We start from the raw sequence: 23436 nt of genomic DNA, 5'->3' as shown, positions 1-23436 counted from the left end.
CAAAAAAAATGACATTTGTACATTTCCTCCCTACTTTGCTGTAATTCTTGTTAAACACCTAAAGGGTTAATAAACTTTCTAAATGCTGTTTTGAATACTTTGAGGGGTTCAGTTTTTTAAATGGGGTGATTTATGGGGGCTTGTATTGTATGGGCCCCTCAAAACCACTTCACAACTGAACTTGTCCCTGTAAAAATAGCCTTTTGAAATTTTCTTGAAAATGTGAGAAATTTCTGCTAAAGTTCTAAGCCTTGTAACGTCCTACAAAAATAAAAGGATGTACAAAAAATGATGCCAATCTAAAGTAGACATGTGGAAAATGTTAATTAGCATTTATTTTGTGTGGTATTACTATCTGTCTTGCAAGCAGATACATTTAAATTTAGAAAAACGCTAATTTTTGCAGTTTTTCGCTAAATTTTGGTGTTTTTCACAATAAAACACTGAATGTATCAACAAAATTTTACCACTAACTTAAAGTATAATGTGTCACGGGAAAACAATCTCAGAATCGCTTGGATAGGTAAAAGCATTCCGAAGTTATTACCACATAAAGTGACACGTCAGATTTGAAAAATGGGGCTGCGTCCTGAACGTGGAAACTAGTCCATGTCCTTAAGGGATTAAATGCTACTTTGCCACGCAGAAACCGCTATAGCGACCGTCTCTGCTATCATTTACGCTGTAGCTGTTGCTGGCGTAGAAAATCAGCACATAAAAATATTTGGTCCTTTTCCATCAAAACATTGTGAGGTATGCCTTAGGCCTCATGCACACGAACGTATATTTTTCCTCCCATAAATACTGGCGTAAATATGGGTCCTTGGTCACACGTATTCGACCCGTGTATTGCACCAGTATTTACGGACCCGTGCCCGTAAATACGGGTCCGGTGTCACCTTATTCCACCCGTATTTACGGGCACGTTTTCGCTGCAAAATTACACTGCACTAATCGGCAGCCATTCTCTCTATCATTGCAGGATAGAGAGAAGGGAAAGCCCTTTCCGCAGTAAAAGTAAAAGAAATTCATACTTACCCGGCCGCTGTCTTGGTGACGTGTCCCTCTTTCGACATCCAGCCCGACTTCCCTCGATGACACGGCAGTCCATGAGACCGCTGCAGCCTGTGATTGGCTGCAGCGGTCACATGGGCTGAAACGTCATCCCAGGAGGCCGGACTGGAGGAAGAAGCAGGGAGCTCTGGGTAGTATGAACGTCTTTTTTTTTTTTACAGGTTGATCTATATTGTGATCGGTAGTTTCTGTCCAGGGTGCTGAAAGAGTTACTGCCGATCGTTTAACTCTTTCAGCACCCTGGACAGTGACTATCCCCTGACGTCGCCTAGCAATGCTCCCGTAATTACGGGTGCACGAACGTAGTCACCCGTAATTACGGGAGCCCCATAGACTTCTATGGGCCTGCCCGTGCCGTAATTACGGCCTGAAATAGGACATGTTCTATATTTTTCAACGGCACGGGCACCTTCCCGTAAGCATACGGGGAGGTACCCGTGGCCAATAGAAGTCCATGGGCCCATAAAAATGTGCCGTAATTACGGGCGTTTTTACGTTCGTGTGCATGGGGCCTTATACTGTATATTCTTATGATTTGTCATGGTGTATAAATGAAACTAATAAAGAAAAAAAAGTTTTCACACAAGCTTGGCCTCCAAAGCTGAGAGACCCACAGATATCAATTTGTTACCCATTCCCTTTAACTAATCCAGCACAGGAGGAGTAAAAAGGAATGGAGCGGAGCAAGCACTCTTCATACAAGTCTATGGAAGGTGCGTAATTAGTTAAGTTAGTGCAAAGCTGTTTTTGTATTTAAAGACTTTCGATCTGTGGGTGTGGTCTCAGTGCTCGGACCCCCACCGATGAAAAATTCTGTTATTTCACTATGACATGCCAGGAGTTTGTTGAAAGTTTAGTTACCTTTTAATAATAGCATGGAGATTTCTCATGCATGTGTACTCCATTATTGTCCTCCCTTCTTGTGCTGTTCAATTAGTGAGAATTGGGATTGTAAGGAGATGAATGGCATGTGAACATTAGTCAGTATTAGGGGAGATTCACACGAACGTTGCGTTTTTGCGCGCGCAAACAACGCAGCGTTTTGCGAGCGCAAAAACCATTTGACAGCTGCGTGTGTCATGCGTGTCTGATGCGCGGCTGCGTGATTTTCGCGCAGCCGGCATCATAGAGATGAGGCTTGTCAACGCCCGTCACTGTCCAAGGTGCTGAAAGAGCTAAATCTTTCAGCACCCTCGACAGTGAATGCCGAACACAACAGCGAAAAACCTGTAAAAAAAAAAGATAAAGTTCCTACTTACCGAGAACTTCCCGGCCGTTGCCTTGGTGACGCGTCCTTGGTGACGCGTCCTTGGTGACGCGCCTCTCTTGACATCGGGCCCCACCTCCCTGGATGACGCAGCAGTCCAAGTGACCGCTGCAGCCTGTGATTGGCTGCAGCCTGTGCTTGGCCTGTGATTGGCTGGAGCTGTCACTTGAACTGAAGTGTCATCCCGGGAGGTCGGACTGCAGGAAGGAGACAGGAGTAATCGGTAAGTTAGAACTTCGTTTTTTTTTTTACAGGTTAATGTATTTTGGGATCGCAAGTCACTGTCCATGGTGCTGAAACAGTTTAACTCTTTCAGCACCATGGACAGTGACTATCTCCTGACGTCGCGTACCGATAATTTTTTTGCCGGGATCGGCCAAAACGAGTTTGGCCGAACCCGGTGAAGTTCGGTACGCTTGTCCGGCTTCGCTCATCGCAAAGACACTCCGTTTGGATGTTCGGAAACAGAAAAGCACGTGGTGCTTTTCGGTTTTCATTCATCCTTTTCACTGCTGTTGCGCGAATCACGCTCGTCCCACGGAAGTGCTTCCGTGTGGTGCGCGTGATTTTCACGCACCCATTGACTTCAATGGGTGCGTGATGCGCGAAATACGCAGAGTTATTGAACCTGTCGCGCTTTTTGCGCAGCAGACAAACGCTGCGCAAAAAGCACGGACTGTCTGTACTGCCCCATAGACTTGTATTGGTCCATGCGTGCCGCGTGAAAACCACGCGGCCCGCACGGACCGAATACACGCTCGTGTGAATCCCCCCTTACTGAGCTTATAGCTGAAGGGTTCATGAGGGGGAAAGGGGTTAATCAGTATTTAAATACCTGGTGACGTTTGGTAATTTACTCACCTCCTCAGGATCCAAAGCTGTTGGCAAAGACATTGGGGAAGATCTATCAAAACTGGTGCAAAAGAAAAAGTGCAGTAGTTGCCCATGGTGACAAATTAGGTTGCTGCTTTATTTTCCAAAGGGCCTGTGAAAAATAAAAGGTGGAATCTGATTGCCATGGGCAACTGCTCCACTTTTCCTATGCACTAGCTTTGATAGCGAGTCTGCCACAATGATGTAAGGAATGGTAGATAAGAAATCATCCTGCAGTCCTCACACCACTGTGCTCAGGGCTGGCCACATCTCTTAAAATGTGCTGTTCCCTGAGTCGATGACTTGATGTGCACCCCTTTTGAAATGGTTAAATTATGTTTTAGGCTTAAAGGAAAACTGACCTTTTTTCTAGCAAAATTTCATGCTTGATGTCTAAATAAAAAGTAAAAGTCATTGTCCGGTGCAAACTTAAAAAGAGATTATAAAATTTGGAATGTCAAATATGACAAATGATAAATATGCACTCCATCAATAGAAGCCCAGCAGATTTCACAACAAGGCATAGATACATCTGCCAATTTTCAGCATTTTGTTGTTTTAATGACAACCTTCACAGACCACCGTGAACGACAAGTCATTGACAGCAAAAGTGCACACTGACAACAGATGGCCACAACAGTGTATGGAAGGGGTCAGCAACCTGTGGCACTGGTTCCACAGCCAGTACATGGGGCATGGTTTGCTGGCACACTTCCCTCTCCTGGTGTCCAGAACCGTTGTGCGCTTGGCGGCGCTGATCACCAAAAGAGAGAGCTGTACTTGAGTGTGTTTGTCTCTGCTACATACTTGACAAGCACACCATGCAGCACTGCTCTCTCTCCTGGTGTTCAGCATTGGCAAGCACCCCAAGCGCATAATGAAATGCTGCTTTCTCTTGGTAATCAGCGCCACAAGGACGGAGTTCAGTAACCGCTCCGTAAAATAAAAAGTTGGCAAAAGTTGGCAGTTCCCTCTCCAATGTGCACCGCCACCAAGCTGATGTTCAGTAGCCGTGGTCTCTTTTATGTGCACCCCCACAAATCTGGTGTTCAGTAGCCGTGGTTTCTCCTATGTGCACTCCCCCCAAGCTAGTGCTCAGTTGCTACTGTCTCTCCTGTGTGTAGTTCCCCCTAGCTGGTGTTTAGTAGCCGGGGGTTTCTCCTATGTGCACCCCCCCCCCCCCACCCCAGCTGGTGTTCAGTAGAGTCGTATGTACCACAGATGGCTCATCTTTGCAAAGAAAGTCAGAGAAAAGGCTTACAATGAAATGTAAGTTTAATTAATGTATTTTTCGGACCAGGGGCGTAGCTAAAGGCTCATGGGCCCCGATGCAAAAATTCTTACTGGGCCTCCCCCCCGCAAACTTCTCGTGGCCGATGGTCCGCAGCTTTCAGCTGCATCGCTGGGTCTCCTGAGTGACCCAACAATGCAGCACTAGCAGCCGGGGGCGTCACTAAGGCTGGGTTCACACACCCTATTTACGGACGTAATTTGGGCGTTTTAGCATTGAATTATGTCCGAAAATGCAGCTCAAAAGCGTTGGCAAACATCTGCCCATTCATTTGAATGGGTCTTACGATGTTCTGTGCCGACGGTCATTTTTTTTACGCGCCGCTGTCAAAAGTCGGCGCGTAAAAAAGACGCCCGCGTCAAAGAAGTGCCTGTCACTTCTTCAGACGTAAATGGAGCCGTTTTCCATGGACTCCATAGAAAAACAGCTCCAATTACGTCCGTAATGGACGCAGCGAAAGACGCCTGCACATGCCATTACGGCTGAAATTACGGTGCTGTTTTCTCCTGAAAACAGCACCGTAATTTCAGCCGTAACAGACGCTGCCGTGTGAACATACCCTCAGGGCTTAAAATGTCAGGGGAAATAGCCCCAATACATATGTGTCCGCCCAAAAAAAAGTGTGTATATGAGACAGCATAGCATATCTATAGCACTACGACCCTATAAACTATGGATAGGATTAGATACAGTGGCTCAGCAGACAGTATCACACATGATAGGATTAGATACAGTGGCTCAGAAGGCAGTATCACACATGATAGGATTAGATACAGTGGCCCAGCAGACAGTATCACACATGATAGGATTAGATACAGTGGCTCAGAAGGCAGTATCACACATGATAGGATTAGATACAGTGGCTCAGCAGACAGTATCACACATGATAGGATTAGATACAGTGGCTCAGCAGACAGTATCACACATGATCGGATTAGATATAGGGCCCAGCAGACAGTATCACACAAGATACGATTAGATACAGGGCCCAGCAGGCAGTATCACACATGATTGGATTAGATACACAGCTCAGCAGACAGTATCACACATGATTGGATTAGATACAGGGCCCAGCTCGCTGACATTGCGTCTCCAGCGCTGGACCCAGGATAGGTAAGAATAATAATTTTGCTTCTTTAAGTGTTACTGATTATTTTTGTGTGTTTGTGTTTTTTTACAGGTTCGGTTGTTGGACTTCGGATTCGAGGACTTCAATGACGGCGTTTTTTTAATTCTCAATAAAATGGTTAATGAGGGTTGTGTTTTTTTATTTCAATAAAATATTGTCCTTGTATCTTTTTAAACTTTATTATCACCGCCTTAGTAATGGCCGCCGGCTGATTGACAACCTCCATTACTAAGGCGAGGCTTAATGTTAGCCGGTGCAGAGGCTACACTAACCCCCATTATTACCCCGGTACCCACCGCCACCAGGAGTACTGGGAAAAGCCGGGTACGAACCAGTACCCGACCATCTGTAGTGACAGGCAGGCACCGGGGTGGCCGCAGGCTGGTAGTATTAGGCTGGGGAAGGCCAAAAACAGTGGCCCTTCCCACCCTGGTAATGCTGCCTGCTGCTGCTGTGTTGTATCTGGCTGGTTATGAAAATTGGGGGGGACCCGACATCGTTCTTTCCAATTATTATTTTTTTATTTTATTTTTTTTTAAAGGACGTGGGGTCCCCATTTTTCATAACCAGCCAGATACAATAAAGCAGCAGCAGCCTAGCATCACCAGGGTAGGAAGGGCCACTGTTTTTGGCCTTTCCCCTCCTGATAATACCAGCCTGCGGCCACCCCAGTGGCCGACCAACGCTACAGATGGTCAGGTACTGGATAGTACCCGGCTCTTCCCAGCACCCCTGGTGGCGGTGGGTACCGGGGTAATAAAGGGGGTTAGTGTTAGCCTCTGCATCGACTAACACTAAGCCCCGCCTTAGCAATGGATGCTGTCAATCAGCCGGCGGCCATTATTAAGGCGGTAGTGATATAGTTTAAAAAAAAACACAAAGACATAGAAAAAATATTTTATTGAAATAAAAAAAAAAAAAACACAAAGCCCTCATTAACCATTTTATTGATAATAAAATAAAAGCTGTCATCGAAGTAGTCCTGGAATCCGACGTAGTCCAACGACCGAACCTGTAAGAAAACACACAAAAAATGATTAGTAACACATGTGTTAGGCTTAGATACAGGGCCCATGTGTGATACTGTCTGTGGGACCCTGTATCTAAGCCTACCACAAGGTAGGCTTAGCTACAGGGTCCAGCAGACAGTAATCTTATACAGTATAAGATTACTGTGTGCTGGGGCCCTGTATCTAAACCTACAGTGTGGTAGGCTTATATACAGGGCCCATCAGATAGGATCACACATGGGCCATGTATTTAAGCCTACCATGTGATTGGCTTAGATACAGGGCCCAGCAGACAGGATCACGCATGGGCCATGTATCTAAGCCTACCATGTGATTGGCTTAGATACAGGGCCCAGCAGACAGGATCACGCATGGGCCATGTATCTAAGCCTACCATGTGATTGGCTTAGATACAGGGCCCAGCAGACAGGATCACGCATGGGCCATGTATCTAAGCCTACCATGTGATTGGCTTAGATACAGGGCCCAGCAGACAGGATCACACAATCTGTGATCCTGTCTCATGGGCCCCCTAAGCCTGCTACATCGTAGGCTTAGGGGGTTGTACAGTCCCTAAACATTGATGGCCTATCCTCAGGATAGGCCATCAATAGCTGATGTGTCTCTCGGGACCCGCAAATCAGCTGTTTTGAAGGGGCCGCAGCACTCGTACGACAGCTGCTTCCCCTTCATTTCACTACTCGCCCACACTGTGAATCGCCGACACTGATTCACAGTGTGACCGGAATGAAGTGACAGGAATGAAGGGGAGCAGCTCTCGTACGAGTGCTGCGGCCCCTTCAAAACAGCTGATTGGCGGGTCCCGGGAGTCGGACCCCGCCAGTCAGGGCTAACCTTACCTTCCTCTTCGGCCGCGGCGGGAGTTCTGTCGTCTTGATGCTGTGCGCGGCGCATAGCGCTGTGACGTCATGTGCTGCGCACAGCGCTTGACGTCAGTACCTCCGCTGCGATCCGGAACCAGGAAGGTAAGTAAAGTATGTTACTATAGTAACAGGGGCCAGCGTATGAAGCAGGAGACTGAGCCCCATGATTCAAAGGTCCTTGCAGTGCAGGTTATGGAAGCTGCATGTCCTGTGCTGTGTGTAAAAAAATCTCTGTTTTCTGCTCACTGAACAGTCACATTTTACACACAAAATTCTGTAAAATCTGACTGTTCAGTGAGCAAATAATTCAGACATGCACACACACACATACTGGTACACACAGCACAGTAAATCTATGCAGGTACTGATCTGCTAAGGACCTTCTAGCCATGCCCCCTCCTATGAATAAGCAGCATCAACTCTAAGGCCTCATGTACACAACCGTGTTCGGTCCGTGATATACGGACCGCATGTTGGCCACATTTTCCGGACCGAACACAGTTCAGGGAGTCGGGCTCCTATCATCATTGTTATGTATGACGCTGTGAGTCACTGCCTCCCCACGGGAGTACTGTCCCGTACTGAAAGCAGCTGTTATTCACTAATAAAGGGAATAAAAAAAAAAATTAAATAAACTTACAACTTTTATTGATATACACTCAAAACAACTTTTATTGATATACACATTTAAAACAGCCAATCTACACTTAAGTATGAATTATATATTGACAGTTGCCTACTAGCACAGTAGGCTGTTCCAAGGAAAAAAAGAGGGTATAGACAAAGCATATAGCCTATTCATTCCCTGTAGAGGCACTCTCCCTATATCACAGCAGAGACAAAGAAATAGGCCATCTCATGATCCCTATTAGTAACTATCAAGAAAAGCAACACATTATAAAAATCATGTTATGGGCTCTTTAATTGTCAACTGCTAATAGACAACTATGGACAAGTGCTTGTTTCCAGAAAATCCCCCACCGCTGTATCAATCCACCAGTAATTATGAGACACATGGTATGTCCATCTCTGGTTCCGAACATGACCGTATAAAATCTCTAGACGAGGCTGGACGCAGCCTGCAGGGCTTAGGAGGGAAGCCTCCATGACAGCCCTAGGAGGGAAAGGGTTAACTTTGTAGGGAAAGTTAGAGGTGGAGGAGGGACAGGGAGGAGTTAGGGGGCCGTTACGGAGCTTCCCGCTGTTTTTCGGCAGTGAGCCGGAAGCAGCGGGAGAAGTAACCACTCACCCAAGTAAGCTCCCGTTGCCCCGCTCTGTACGCCATGTCTGAGGCTGATATGCTTGCGCGGCTGCATGCCGCTGCTGTGCACCACGGTCCCGGTTGGTTGGAGGAGACCGTGGCTGCACTTACAATGATCCCCGACGCCGATTCGCCACGTCAGGCACGGCATATGAGGTCTGTTGAAGTGGGGGACAGGCTCCCCTCCCCCGGCCCCCTTCCTGGCAGTAATATGGCGGCGGGGGGGGAGTTTACAACACCCGCTCCTGCTCAGAGGAGGCAGAGAGCGTCGCCGGGGGTGACGGTGACTCAGGCCGGGTCTGCCCGTCGCTCCCGGCGGTCCCGACCTCCAGAACGCCTCAGCCCTGAGGTGGTCCCGCGGACACGGCGTCGCAGGGGGAGCCCTAATATGGACGCTGCAGGCCAGGCAGCTGGGAGGACCGTCCCTTCCCAGGCCCTGCGTCCTGGCAGGAATCCCAGGCCGCGACGGGGTCCGGCGGTTCTCAGGGAGTCGCAGGCCGGGCTCCCTGTCACCCCCCCCCATCAGATGCAAGATCGGGAAGACTAGTTACGGCCGCCCCGCCTGGTGATGCTCCGGCCAGGGGGCAGGCTTCATCAGGATCGTCGAGACGGACGCCTAGACCTGCAGCGACGTCGAGGCAACAGGTCCGGTCGGAAGTTTGGATCCCAGCGGTCGGGCGGCAGGTTGCCGGCCCATCTGCCAGCGCGTCATCATCCCCGGTTCGGAGATGTCGGTGGGATGGCCAGTCGTCGGCGAGAGAGGAGCTGGAAGACGGTGAACTGGACGAGTATCGGCGAGGGCAGGATGGTCCGGCTGACGGGAACACAGCGCCTGTGCAGCCCGGTGAGTGCATAACTCCATCTTTGTCGTATCCAGCGATTTTTATGTCGGGTGTCGGCAGGGGGGCTGCTAGCGTCGGATCGGTGGCCGGTAGTGGCGCGGGCGGGCGCGACGGCGCGGGTCTAGCGGACTTGGTGGGTTGCTTGCGGGAGCTGGTCGGGCGTCTAGATAGGGCGGCGGCGCCAGTAGTTACGGAGGTGTCCCCGGCGGTAGTTTGGGAAGGCCCCAGGGAAGTGGGATTGTTACAGACGCGCCCCGTAATGGCGGCTACGGAGGCGGTCGCGGTGTCGGTACAGACCGAGGCCCAAAAAGACGGCGATCGGGTGCGTATTGATGATCGTGCTCGCGGGGAGGTATATGTTTGCTTTGAAGGTCCGTTGGGGGCGCACTTAAAGCAGGAGGTGCGTGAGCGTATTTGGAAGGACGAATACGTTGAGATTTTTTCTCTTCTGCCGCTTGCTAAATTCAATTTGGATAGGAGCAAGCGGGATGAGAGCAAGAAGGACGAGGAGGAGCGTCGGCGGTATAGGCTTATCCCGCAGACGTTCGTTAATTGGTCGCAGGCGTTCGCCATCTTAGCCAGTGTAATAGGGGAAAAGGCGCCGGAAAATTGTTCGGCGTTGTTTTGTTATTTTGACGCCATTGGGGAGGCTCATCGGGTGTACGGGGGGCAGGCTTGGCTCAGATACGATGAGCAATTCCGTCAGCGTAAAGCGGTTCGGCCGGCGATTCAGTGGGACCAGAAGGATATTGCTCTCTGGTTAAGGGTCACGGCTCCGGTTAGGCAGCCCTTTCCCGGGAGCGTTGGCCAAGGGGGCCAGTCCAGTCAGGTCGGACAGGGCGGTGGGGCAAAGTTGGGATTCTGCTGGCAATTCAACGATGGCCAGTGTAAGTTCGGGGCCACGTGCAAGTTCAAGCACGTGTGTTCGGAGTGTAATGGTGCATCCCATGGGGCGGCAAAATGTATGCGGAAAAAGAGGTCAGGGAACCAGTCCTCCTCGGCTGGTCAAGGGGTTGTCACCGGTGAGGGTGGAAAGGATGGCCCCCTATCTAAATGAGTATCCGGATAGGGCTGCGGCGAAGTTGCTTTACGAAGGGTTAAGTGTTGGTTTTATTATTCCTCCGCCTCCTTATGAGGTCCCGGTTACGCGGAGGAACCTTAAATCGGCCTACTTGCATGCTGAGGTCGTGTCGAAAAAGTTGTTTAAAGAAGTTTCGTTAGGCCGCATGGCGGGGCCTTTTATTGATCCGCCAATAAAAGATTTAGTTGTGTCCCCATTGGGTATTGTTCCAAAGCGCGAGCCCCAAAAATTCCGGTTGATTCAGCACTTATCGTTTCCCAAGGGTTCGTCGGTAAATGACGGGATTGATCATGAGTTGTGCTCCGTAGTGTATACCTCATTCGATAAAGCGGTGGGGTTAGTTCGTGCTGCGGGTCCAGGCGCGCTGCTCGCAAAAACCGACATCGAGGCGGCGTTCAGGTTGTTGCCTGTTCATCCAGAAAGCCAACGGCTGTTGGGTTGTTTTTGGAATGGGGCTTTTTACGTGGATCGGTGCCTTCCGATGGGGTGTTCCCTTTCTTGCGCGTACTTCGAGGCTTTTAGTAGCTTCATGGAGTGGGTGACGAAGGGTGTAGCCGGGGTCGATTCGTTGATACATTACTTAGACGATTTCTTGTGCGTCGGCCCGGGGGGTTTGCCGGTTTGCGGTAATCTGCTTCATGCACTGCAGAAGGTTGCGAGGGATTTTGGGATCCCTTTGGCGCCAGAAAAGACTGAGGGCCCGGTAACGACGATTTGTTTTTTGGGAATTGAGATAGATTCGGTGGCTATGGAGTGTCGTCTTCCGATGGATAAGTTGGGGGCTTTGAGTCAGGAGGTACGTCGGGCTTGCAAGTTAAAGAAAATTACGCTGCGGGGGATTCAGTCGTTGCTGGGGAAGTTGAATTTCGCCTGCCGGATTATGCCAATGGGGAGGGTGTTTGGTAGACGGTTGGCGGCGGCTACGGCGGGAGTGCGTGCGGCACATCACTTCGTACGGCTCAAGGAGGAGCATCGGGCTGATTTGCAGGTATGGGATGACTTCTTGGGCCAGTATAACGGTCGGTCGCTATGGATGGCTCCAGCGCAGGATACGAGTGATTTGAATATTTTTACGGATGCAGCTGGAGCGGGCGGTTTTGGAGCTTATGGGGGGGGGTCCGTGGTGCGCGGGTCAATGGCCGGCTAGCTGGGTGTCCAGTGGACTCACGCGGAATCTGGCCCTGCTCGAGCTGTTCCCCATCGTGGTTGCGGCGACCATCTGGGGGGACAGGCTCAGGGATAAGAAGGTTCGTTTTTACTGCGACAACATGGGGGTGGTGCTGGCCATTAACAACATCACGGCGTCCTCTCCTCCGGTAATTCAGTTGTTGCGACATTTAGTGTTGGTGTGCTTGTCATTGAACGCGTGGGTGGTGGCGGTGCACGTGCCGGGGGTACGGAATTGTATCGCTGATGCTCTTTCTCGCTCGCAGTGGGACCGGTTTCGGCAATTGGCACCGGGAGCGGAACGTCTCGGCTTGGTCTGCCCGGAACATCTTTGGGATCTGGTCTCGGTCCCGTAGAACGATTGGTGGAAAGGTCTTTGGCGCGCTCAACGTGGAGTGCTTATTCTGCTTGTTGGAGGCAGTGGGAGGAGTGGGTAAGAGAGTTGGGTGACGTCAACACGGATAGAGACAGGTTGGTGGCACTTTTGTACTGGTTAGGGGACGCCTGGGAGGCGGGGTTTTCATTGGCAAAGGTTAACCGTTTCATGTCGGCGGTGGCGTTTGGTTTCAAGTTACGGGGCTTTAGGGATGTGTCTAAGGAATTCTTAGTGGGGCAGGCTTTGAAGGGTTTGCGCCGAGGTAGGGTCGAGGCGGATCGTAGAAGGCCTGTGTCGTTTTCTCTGCTGAGCTCTTTGGGCGGATCATTAGCATCGGTCTGTCGTTCTTCGGCCGAGATGAGGTTGTTTCGGTTAGCTTTTTCTTTGGCGTTCTTTGGGGCATTTAGAATCGGCGAGTTGGTTTCGCCGAGTACCAAGCAAGCTGGGGGGTTGAGACTGAGAGACGTGAGCCTATATACAGATCGGCTGGAGGTATGGTTGCGTCGGTCAAAAACTGACCAATTAGGAAAGGGGAAGCTGATAGTGTTGTTCGCTCTCCCGGGTTCGGCTATGTGCCCGGTGGCGTGCAGGCAGGGTTTTAAGCCACAAGTGGGGTCTCCGGAGTTGCCATTGCTATGTCATGAGGACGGGTTATTTTTGTCTAGATTTCAATTTAGAGCTGTATTTAAAAAATGTTTGGCGGCGGTCGGTGTCGCGGCGGACGCGTACTCATCTCATTCCTTCAGGATTGGCGCAGCAACGGAAGCAGGGCGCTGGGGGTTGGATGATGAGGGGGTGCGGCGCATCGGTCGTTGGGAGTCCAACAGATTTAGGTCTTATGTCCGCCCCCATCTGTTATGAGTTTTGCTGTTTGCACTTATAAGAATGGTGGTATTTAACTTGCTTTTCCGTTTCAGATCCGCCTCCGTGTTTGGTGTGGTTGCTGGGCCACTCTTACGTGCATTGGGGGGCTTTGAGGGCGGACGTCCGCCCGGACGGTCGCCAGTTGCGCATTCCGCGACAGGATGCGGTTTTGCATTGGCTGGGATTTAGAGGTATGTCGTGGAGTAGGGTGTTAGCAGAATTCCAGACATATGCCCGGCTTGATAGGGTCCCGGAGATCTAGGTCTTGCACGTGGGTGGGAACGATTTGGGAGTCCGCCCTTTTCGTGAGTTGGTGCGGGATATTAAACACGATATGTTGTGTTTGTGGGTTTCTTATCCCAGGTTGGTAATTGTGTGGTCGGACATTGTCCCAAGAAAACATTGGCGGCTGGCTAGGTCAGTGGAAAGAGTCAATAAGGCTCGCATTAAGGTTAATCGCGCGGTGTCCCGATTTGTAGCCAAAAACGGGGGCATTTGCGTTCGGCACAGGGACTTGGAGTCAGGAGTGGGGAACTACTGGAGGAGCGATGGGGTTCATTTGACCGAGGTTGGGATTGATCTGTGGAGCTTGGCAATAGCAGAAGGAATTGAAAGGGCGGTGGTGGTGTGGCGGAACTCACAGGCTTAAGGTGGTCAAGGCCTGTTTCGCTGTGGCGGGGGGAGTCCTTGAGGCCAGTCAGTACAAAATTGGTGGGGGGGTCGCATCGGGGGTATGCGTCCCCCAAAAAAGGTACATGGTTGAAGACTTCATCGGGTGTTATCCCTTTGAAGTGGTCTTCTGGTGGAAGGTATATCACTCGAAGGCTTCATCGGGTGTTATCCCTTTGAAGTGGACTTCTAGTGGTCGGTATAGCACTTGAAGGCTTCATCGGGTGTTATCCCCTTGAAGTGGACTTCTGGTGGTTGGAGCCATCTGCAGAGGTGAGCGGTGCCTCCGAGCTGGTTTACGGCTGGAGGTAATTAGTGGTTTGCAGATGGCTAACTCGAGGTGTGTAAAAAAGGAATATCTAAAATGGCTTCAAGGACTGCCCCTGCTCGGTCTAATGGTAACGTTAAATTGTTATTTATGATTCTGACCCATGTTGGGTCATGTGAATTATTAGGAGGAATTCTCTGGTGGATTCCTAATTAGTTATCCGAATGTTTCGGATTTAATTTGTTTTAAAACTGTGAAATTAATAAAACGGCTGCTGTGGCCATTTCACATCCAACCTCGGTGTCACGTGTCTTTTTCCTAAAGGTGGGGGGTGAAGGGATTGGTAGGGATAAGGGAAGGTGCACTAACACACGACTCTACTTAGGCAGGTCAAGACGAGGCTGGACGCAGCCTGCAGGGCTTAGGAGGGAAGCCTCCATGACAGCCCTAGGAGGGAAAGGGTTAACTTTGTAGGGAAAGTTAGAGGTGGAGGAGGGACAGGGAGGAGTTAGGGGGCCGTTACGGAGCTTCCCGCTGTTTTTCGGCAGTGAGCCGGAAGCAGCGGGAGAAGTAACCACTCACCCAAGTAAGCTCCCACCCTCCCGCCCATTTGGTGTTATCTCTTGTGGTCTTTATTAAGTCTGTTATGAGTGTGGCAATTTTATTGTGTGCTTATTTAACATGTTTTTTCTTTTCATTCGGAGTAGGTCCTGGTGTCATGGCAGCTGGCGGGGGGAGTCCTTGAGGCCAGTCAGTACAAAATTGGTGGGGGGGTCGCATCGGGGGTATGCGTCCCCCAAAAAAGGTACATGGTTGAAGACTTCATCGGGTGTTATCCCTTTGAAGTGGTCTTCTGGTGGAAGGTATATCACTCGAAGGCTTCATCGGGTGTTATCCCTTTGAAGTGGACTTCTAGTGGTCGGTATAGCACTTGAAGGCTTCATCGGGTGTTATCCCCTTGAAGTGGACTTCTGGTGGTTGGAGCCATCTGCAGAGGTGAGCGGTGCCTCCGAGCTGGTTTACGGCTGGAGGTAATTAGTGGTTTGCAGATGGCTAACTCGAGGTGTGTAAAAAAGGAATATCTAAAATGGCTTCAAGGACTGCCCCTGCTCGGTCTAATGGTAACGTTAAATTGTTATTTATGATTCTGACCCATGTTGGGTCATGTGAATTATTAGGAGGAATTCTCTGGTGGATTCCTAATTAGTTATCCGAATGTTTCGGATTTAATTTGTTTTAAAACTGTGAAATTAATAAAACGGCTGCTGTGGCCATTTCACATCCAACCTCGGTGTCACGTGTCTTTTTCCTAAAGGTGGGGGGTGAAGGGATTGGTAGGGATAAGGGAAGGTGCACTAACACACGACTCTACTTAGGCAGGTCAAGTGTATGACTAGCTTTAAGGGCCTTCAATGAACACTGATCTACGTAAATGGATATGTAAGCTCTGAACTCTGGTGCAACTCCTTGAAGTAAAACCAGGAAGCGAAAGCAAACAAACACAACACGAAAGGGATTATATTGCTGCAGATAAAACTGCTAGGCAACTTTTCTAATGGGTTCTTTCAAACCGGAGGAGTAACTCTCTCTCTCATAGCAACATGAAATACGAGAGCTCAAACAATTAGCAATAAGGACATCTACAGTGCACACAATAGGGCGACTTCTCAATAGATACCTTCATGGGTGCACTAGGCATGGTGGAATGAATGACTCAGAAATATTCTAGTTCCGAAAACTGGAGTTTAAAGTGGTACATATCCTGATATGAGAAGATGTACAGAATGAGAGCCAGCAGGAAGAAGGTTACATTCAATGAGGAGCCCATGTTCTGTAAGTACTACATCTAAGTGTATGCTAAAAATGAAGAAAATGTCGAACTGTTTGGAAAATGTACTGTGGAGAAATTATTTTAAATAGAAAACTAGACTCTTCAACCCAGCTATAGGGGGTGCAAATATAGCAGTTGCACCCTGGCTCAGGCAACACCAGTATAAGGGCCTGTCCACGCAGGTTTTTGCACGCAGAAAAAATCTGCCTCAGAATACCTTCAGGAATTTTAAAGTCGATTTTAAACTGCCTGCACTGATTTTTCTGAGGTTTTTTTAGATCGTTATTCGCCAGCGAATAACCTCTGCGAAAAATGATGAGGAACGAGTGCCGTGGTTTTTTTTCTGCCTGGTCAGAGGCAGAAAATGAGGCAAATAAGGACATGCCGCTTTTCTTTTCGCGAGCGGCCAAAAGTCGCCCGGAGAAAAAGAAAACCCTCTGTCCCCCATTGAAATCAATGGGGGTGATATCGGCCGTATTTTGGCGCTGATTCCGACGCGGTTTCCGCATCAAAATTAGCGCAAAAAAACTCCACTTCTCTTCAGAACGCCCAGCTTCTGGCAGTGCAGACACACAGCGTGTTCTCGAGAGATCACGCTGTGACTTCACTCACTTCCTGCCCCAGGTCCTGCATCGTGTCGGACGAGCGAGGACACATCGGCACCAGAGGCTACAGTTGATTCTGCAGCAGCATCGGCGTTTGCAGGTAAGTCGATGTAGCTACTTACCTGCAAACGCTGATGCTGCTGCAGAATCAACTGTAGCCTCTGGTGCCGATGTGGCCGACACGATGCAGGACCTGGGGCAGGAAGTGAGTGACGTCACAGCGTGATCTCTCGAGAACACGCTGTGTGCCTGCACTGCCAGAAGCTGGGCGTTCTGAAGAGAAGTGGATGATACTTCTCGTCAGAATGCCCAGCTAGTAAAAGTAGTAAAAACGCCCCGATGTACGCACATAATACACGCCCAGTTGGACTTTTACTTTAAACACGCACACTTGGACTTTTGTAAGCCTCATTTGCATAAATACAAAAATGGTCATAACTTGGCCAAAAATGCTCGTTTTTTAAAAATAAAAACGTTACTGTAATCTACATTGCAGCGCCGATCTGCTGCAATAGCAGATAGGGGTTGCAAAATCTGGTGACAGAGCCTCTAAAGGGGGTTTTACACCAGACATTTATCATGCAACGAGCGTTAATATAATGCTCGTTGCCGGTAATTGCCCTGTGTAAACAGGGGAACGATCATCAGATGAACGACCATCTTCTGGTCGTATAGTTTTAAAAAAGTTAAATATTATCGTTGTCAGCAGCACATCTCCCTGTGTAAACAGGGAGATGCGCTGCCGACATGACAATAATGGATTGGGATGAGCGATCGGAGTAACGAGTGCTCGTCTCCATTCATAGCTCCGTGTGACAGGGGCAAACGAGCACCGATCAACTATGTCTCATTGATCAGCGCTCGCTGCACTGGTCGCTTATCGGCCGGTGTAAAAGGCCTATTCACACAACAGGGATTTCCGGCCGTGTGATGGACGTTTTTTGAACGGCCGCCACACGGCCACAGTAGGAACAATAGACCCCAAATGGGGCTATTCACACGGCCAATTTTTTTGACGGCCCCGTAAAGCGGGCTGTCAAAAAATGGTGAATGCCCTATTTTCGGCCGTTCACCCGGCCGCACTGCTCCCATAGAAGTCTATGGGGCCGTGTAAAGCACATCACATCCGAGTGACGGCCGAGCTTTCTGCCGCTCGTTCGCTCTCTTCCCCTTCCCACAGTGCGAAGTGCATGTGAGTAGGAGGAAGAAGGTATTTTTTTTCTCCCTGTAAGAGTGGAATCCCCAATCCCTGGCCACAGCGTTGCCGTTGCTGTGGCCGGGGAGTCCGCTCCAGGAGAAGTCCCTAACTTCACTGTCTATATATGGACAGTCACATCAGGGACCTCTGCTGGCGCGATCCCCGACTCCTGAAACGGAATCCCCAGCGCTGTGGCCGGTGTTTCCGCTCCAGGATAAGTCCCTGACTTCACTGTCTACATATGGATACAGTGACATCAGGGACTTCTGAAGCAGAATCCCCGGCGCTGTGGCCAGTGTTTCCGCTCCAGTAGAAGTCCCTGACTTCACTGTCCATATATGGAAACAGTAACGTCAGGGACTTCTGAAGCGGAATCCCCCACGCTTTGGCTGGTGTTTCCGCTCCAGGAGAAGTCCCTGACTTAACTCTCCATATATGGACATTGAAGTCAGGGACTTCTCCTGTAACGGTCCCCTACAGTGGCGCTATCTCAAGAAAGGTAGGGGGGTACAATCTATGGGGGGGGCGCTATGGAAAAGGGTGCTGTGTGGTATTACCTACAGGGGGGCTGTGTGGCACTACCTACCAGGGGGCTGTGTGGCACTACTTACAGGGGGGCTGTGTAGCGTTACCTACAGGGGGCTGTGTGGCATTACCTACAGGGGGCTGTATGGCTTTACCTACAGGGGGCTGTGTGACACTACCTACAGGGGGACTGTGTGGCACTACATATAAGGGGAGCTGTGTGGCACTAACTACAGGGAGACTGTGTGGCACTACCTATAAGGGGAGCTGTGTGGCACTACCTACAGGGGACTGTGGCAGTATCTAAAGAGGGCAGTGTGTGGCATTATCTACAGAGTGAAGTGTGTGGCAAAAAATGTAAAAATTAAATGTATCCGTTTGAATAGAGCCTTAGAGTTTATTCACACAGCGCAGTCAAATCGTAGTTTTGTAATTACTTCACTACTAGACAAACCTGAATGTTTGCTTATGCAAAATCAGATCTTGTCAGACACGCTTCTACCCTGGAGCTTCTTGGTCATGGCCTGCAGAGATATCCTGTTTGACCACATTACATACTTTTAGGATAGGCACCTTTGTAGGGAAGTTTACCTCCAGTGAATACACAAAAGGCAGTCTTTGTAAGTACCCTAAAGCTGGTCACACACGTTACAGAAAAGTCGACCAACAATTTAATTTGTGCATGGGATTTCTAACAGTCCCCATACAACAGATGACAGAGGAAGGAAGGCTAGGGCATGTTGAAGGGGTGTCCACAAGATTGTGTAAAGATGGTTTAGGACCATAGACATTGACGCATATGGCTGTGCTTATGCACACTATAAACAGTCAAAGTCAAATACTTTATAAGAAAGCCCCCGTGACATGTGCAGACACATCTATAGGTCAGACTCACACTTTTCATAGTCTAGCAATATGCCATCGCTAAGTAGAGTTGGGCAGCCAAGTAGCACCACTAAATTTCCCTTGGTTCAGATAAAGTAAAATTAAGCCAGAATTCTGGTGAACATGTTGCGCAACACAGCTATTAACTGTTTTGAACCTATTTGAGCTTTGCCCGACTAAAGGGCGTGGCTTAGCCAAAAAAAGCCGACGTGCGCCAAAATTGTGCAAAAATTTTGCCCCAGAAAACCTGAGTAAACTATGCTAACCAAGAGGTGGTGTAAGGGAGAGAAAAGTATCTAAGATGTCTAGCCAGAGATTCCAAATTTCTTATACAGAGTCCACCACTGCCAAGTACTGCAATACTTACATTTCTGACTTTATTATGCATGTTGTGATATTTTAGTAAGCTCTGCAGGAAGGAAGGATATAGGCCATTCTGGTGTTCTGGAGCATTACCATCAGCTCATTGTGAAGCACCTTACTCTAACGTCTCCAGTATACAGAAGGCTCAAAGAAAATGGAATCCTGACAACTGAGCAGATAGGATGGTTGGAGGTAAGAAATAAAAAATTTTTGTGAGGTAAATGGGTATATCCACAGGATATGCCATAAATGTCGGATAGATGGGGATCTCCCTTATGAGACCCGCACATCTCTCCAGAATGTGGGTTCTCCGACCCCTGTCCCGTCTGGTGAGGTGGCGAATGGTTGGAGAGCTTGCTCGGCTGTTTTCGGTGACTCCTATAGCACAGAAGTTAGAGAGCCAAAGCCGCCCCTCCATTTATTCTCCACCTAGGACCCGCATTCTGGAGGATGGTGGGACCCGCACCTATCAGACATTTATGGTATATCCAATGTTTATGATGGGAATACTCCTTTAGGGTATGTTCACATGGAGTATTTTGCAGGCAGAAAAATACGCCTCAAAATTCCTTAAAGGAAGTCTGTCACCAGATTGTCTGAGTTAAACTAGTAACAGTGTATTGTAGACGAGACTAACCTGTTTCTAATGTTTATTTTCAATTTCTGCTTACTGCCTCCTTTGTAGAGAAATCCGTTTTATTAACTTTATGCTAATGAAAATTTAGGTGCAACGGGGGCATCACCTTTGCCCCTAAATACTCTTACGTCGCTCCCCAGTTCAATTTCCCTCCCTTCTTCCATTGATTTACTGGGGCCAGGCAGCGTGATCGCCACGTTCATGCCTGGCCCGATACTAACTGTAACATTCGCGTCCCTGCTCTTTACGGCGCCTTCGTAATAGTGCATATTAGAACTAGCCTTTAAAGTGTATCTTCATCTTAGAGAGGATCTGACTGGCCTAGCACTCAAACAATAATGCTAAATATACCAATAGAGACAATCTCTAAGAAATGCATTTCTGGGTAAACTCAGATTGTCACTACATTTTCTCTGTCTTGTGTCCTCTACAATCATTCATGCTCGCAATTATATATAGTCATTGTTTAATCCTAATCATCATTATACCAAATCAGAGGAATAGTACAAGCACTGAAAATGCATATAGAAAGGATTGAAGGTCCACAGCTCAAGGACACAGACATAGGCAGCTGAGGACCGCCGTGAAAGTACAGTTTGTAGGCCCCTAGCTCTCAAATCATAGAGAATCCCCAACAATTCACCAGTAATTGTGAGCTATGATATTTATAAGCTCAGTCTATTACATACACTCTAATAGATGATAGGATTATAATAGCTGCTTTTGAGGTAGCAGAGTGCCCCCTTACCTGCTGGGCCCCAGTACAGCTGAACCAGTTGCACATATGGTATGTCCGCTCCTGCTACAAGGGCTGCAAATGAAATAAATAAACCAAAAAAGCAATACATATCCTTGCCCCCAGCAATGAAGTTCTCAGGCTCCGGCAGCACTATCGAGTCCCGCGGCCTCTTGGTTGTTTACATGGTTCTTCTTTCTGTTCATACTTGCATGCGCCGTTACACTTGTAGCGGCCCTGCAAGGTATTGCACCACTGTCCCATTCACTTGAATGGAACAGTGGTGCCATTGAGTGGTGCCACTTGAATGAGACAGTGGTGCAATACCTTGCTTGGCCGCTACAAATGAACCTGCACTTTCAAGTACGAAAGGAGAAAAGAACCCTGTAAATGAAGAAGAGGCTGCAGCGCTCGTATGAGTGCCGTGGCCACTTGAAACAGCTGATCGGCGGGGGTGCCGACAATGGGACCCCCACTGATCCAATATTGATGGCCTGTCCTGAGGGTAGGATATTAATTTTAAAAAACTGGAAAACCCCTTTAACATAGCAACAACTGGCATAAAAAGTCAGTCAATAGAATAAAACTGACTTTAATAAAACTGACAAATCACATCACCACTTAACTATTTATAGTTATTTTACATGAAACTCAGTATAAACTTATATTTCACCTTTGTCTGTCTCTGTCTGTGTGTTTATTATTTTTTAAAAAAAGCTAGAAGAGTCTTCAGATGGAAAAATTGCGAAACTTATTGATGTGCTGAAAAGTAAAGACCATCACATATTCACGTCCTTCTGTGCTGTACTTTATGAGACTGGTCACCATCACCTTGCCCAAGTTTTACAGAAGGCAGCAAGTAACAAAACACCTTTGTTACCTGAAGGTAAGATTATAAGGTGTTGTACGAGACTAGAAAAAAATAGTTCTTGTCTTTCAGAAACTGTGCCACTCCTGTCCGTGTCTGGTATTGCCGCTCAGCACCATTCTGTTCAGTCAAAATTATAAGTTAAGAATTCTGCTGGACCCTGTTATCAGAGAGCAGTGCATTGTGGGAGCTCAGATAACAGTGACATACTTAGATCTATGCTATTCGATCACATGTTTGAATCAAGAATGGAGCTGAAGCACTTTGTAGTACAAAACGAAACAAGCAGAATTTTAAACAAAAATTTAAAGTAGCTATGTATATGCAGAGGCGTGCGACCACACATTGGCTGCACCTGCGGAAGTGGGCTCCACTGATAGCCTGGCACCTGAGGTTTGTGACCACCACAATTCTTAATATTAATTATATACAGGGCAGGTATTAGACAAAGTTTGGCCCTGGGCAAGGTTAAATGTGGGGCCCCAAATGCTGACTTAGGGCTCATTCACACCTGTGTAGGGGTTCCATTGATGGCTTCTGTCAGACCTTTCCGTCAGATGAACGCAAACCAAACGGAAACCATAGCTTCCGATTGCATTACGATTGATTTCCATGGTAATTTTTTCGTTGCAAATGGTTTCCGTTTGTCTCAGTTCTGTAAGGTTTCTGTTGTTTTGGCGAAAACAATAGCGCAGTCGATGTGAACACACCACTGTATCAATAATGCAGTCAATTCAGAATGCGGTGTGCAGAGAACTGCATTACTGATTTCTAGTGTATCCAGGAGTGTTGCAAGACCCAAATTATATGTCCCCCTTCTCACACAGAAAAATTATTTATATGCATATAAAGTTATTAAATCATACCACTTACCAGATTAAATAACACCCCTATACTGTTACTGAATAATACCCCAGAACTGTTACTGAATAATACCTCCACACCATAACCACATACTGTTAGGCTGGGTTCACACGAGCATATTACGTCCGTAAAGGACGGAACGTATTTCGGCCGCAAGTCCCGGACCGAACACACTGCAGGGAGCCAGGCTCCTAGCGTCATAGTTATGTACGACGCTAGGGGTCCCTGCCTCTCCGTGGAACTACTGTCCCGTACTGAAAACATGATTACAGTACGGGACCATTGTCCTGCAGCGAGGCAGGGACTCCTAGCATCGTACATAACTATGATGCTAGGAGCCCGGCTCCCTCCAGTGTGTTCGGTCCGGGACTTGCGGCCGAAATACGTTCCGTCCATTACGGACGTAATATGCTCGTGTGAACCCAGCCTAACTGAATAAAAACCAATATACAAAGACCAATATTATCACCATGTAGTGACCATATAGTGATAGATGGCAGTTATACACAGGAGCTCTGCAGACGATATAAGTGATTACAACGCATTTATATCCAGTGACTCACAGGTGACGTTTTCTCTGATTAGAGTCGTTGACTTTCCCTTTTTTGTCTCCATCCGGCCCAGGCCACTGTGACAAGTTATTCCAGCCACGACTCGTCTCTGCAGAATTTGACACACAGACATGTTGGTTTCCCGCTTTTCAAGCTCCCACCACACCTATACCACATCCTCTAAACAAACTTGTAATCTACAGTGCCCCAGATGGTAATAATGATCCCTCAGTGCTCGACACAATAAAAGTGCCCCATCAGTAACCGTGCCCCCTTTGTGCCCCCACAGCAGTAATGCCTCCTGTAGATAGCGCCAC

The 23436-nt window shown here is 48.4% G+C and overlaps 1 protein-coding gene across 1 annotated transcript in view; it reads left to right on the top strand.

Moving 5' to 3' along the window:
- The first annotated feature begins 15555 nt into the window (after nt 1-15555).
- The window catches only part of LOC142745986 (uncharacterized), a 40945-nt gene continuing 33064 nt past the window's right edge, over nt 15556-23436 (top strand). Inside the window, exons 1-3 of the mRNA XM_075854895.1 lie at nt 15556-15889; nt 19504-19655; nt 21554-21722. Of these exons, the coding sequence (XP_075711010.1) occupies nt 15832-15889; nt 19504-19655; nt 21554-21722 (379 nt within the window). The 5' untranslated portion in view covers nt 15556-15831. The remainder of the gene's footprint in view (nt 15890-19503; nt 19656-21553; nt 21723-23436) is intronic.

Source organism: Rhinoderma darwinii, chromosome 1 (assembly GCF_050947455.1).
Source record: "Rhinoderma darwinii isolate aRhiDar2 chromosome 1, aRhiDar2.hap1, whole genome shotgun sequence".
Taxonomy (NCBI): Eukaryota; Metazoa; Chordata; class Amphibia; order Anura; family Rhinodermatidae; genus Rhinoderma; species Rhinoderma darwinii.
The sequence above is the reverse complement of the archived record's forward strand: the minus strand, read 5'-3'. Positions and strand labels throughout refer to the sequence as shown.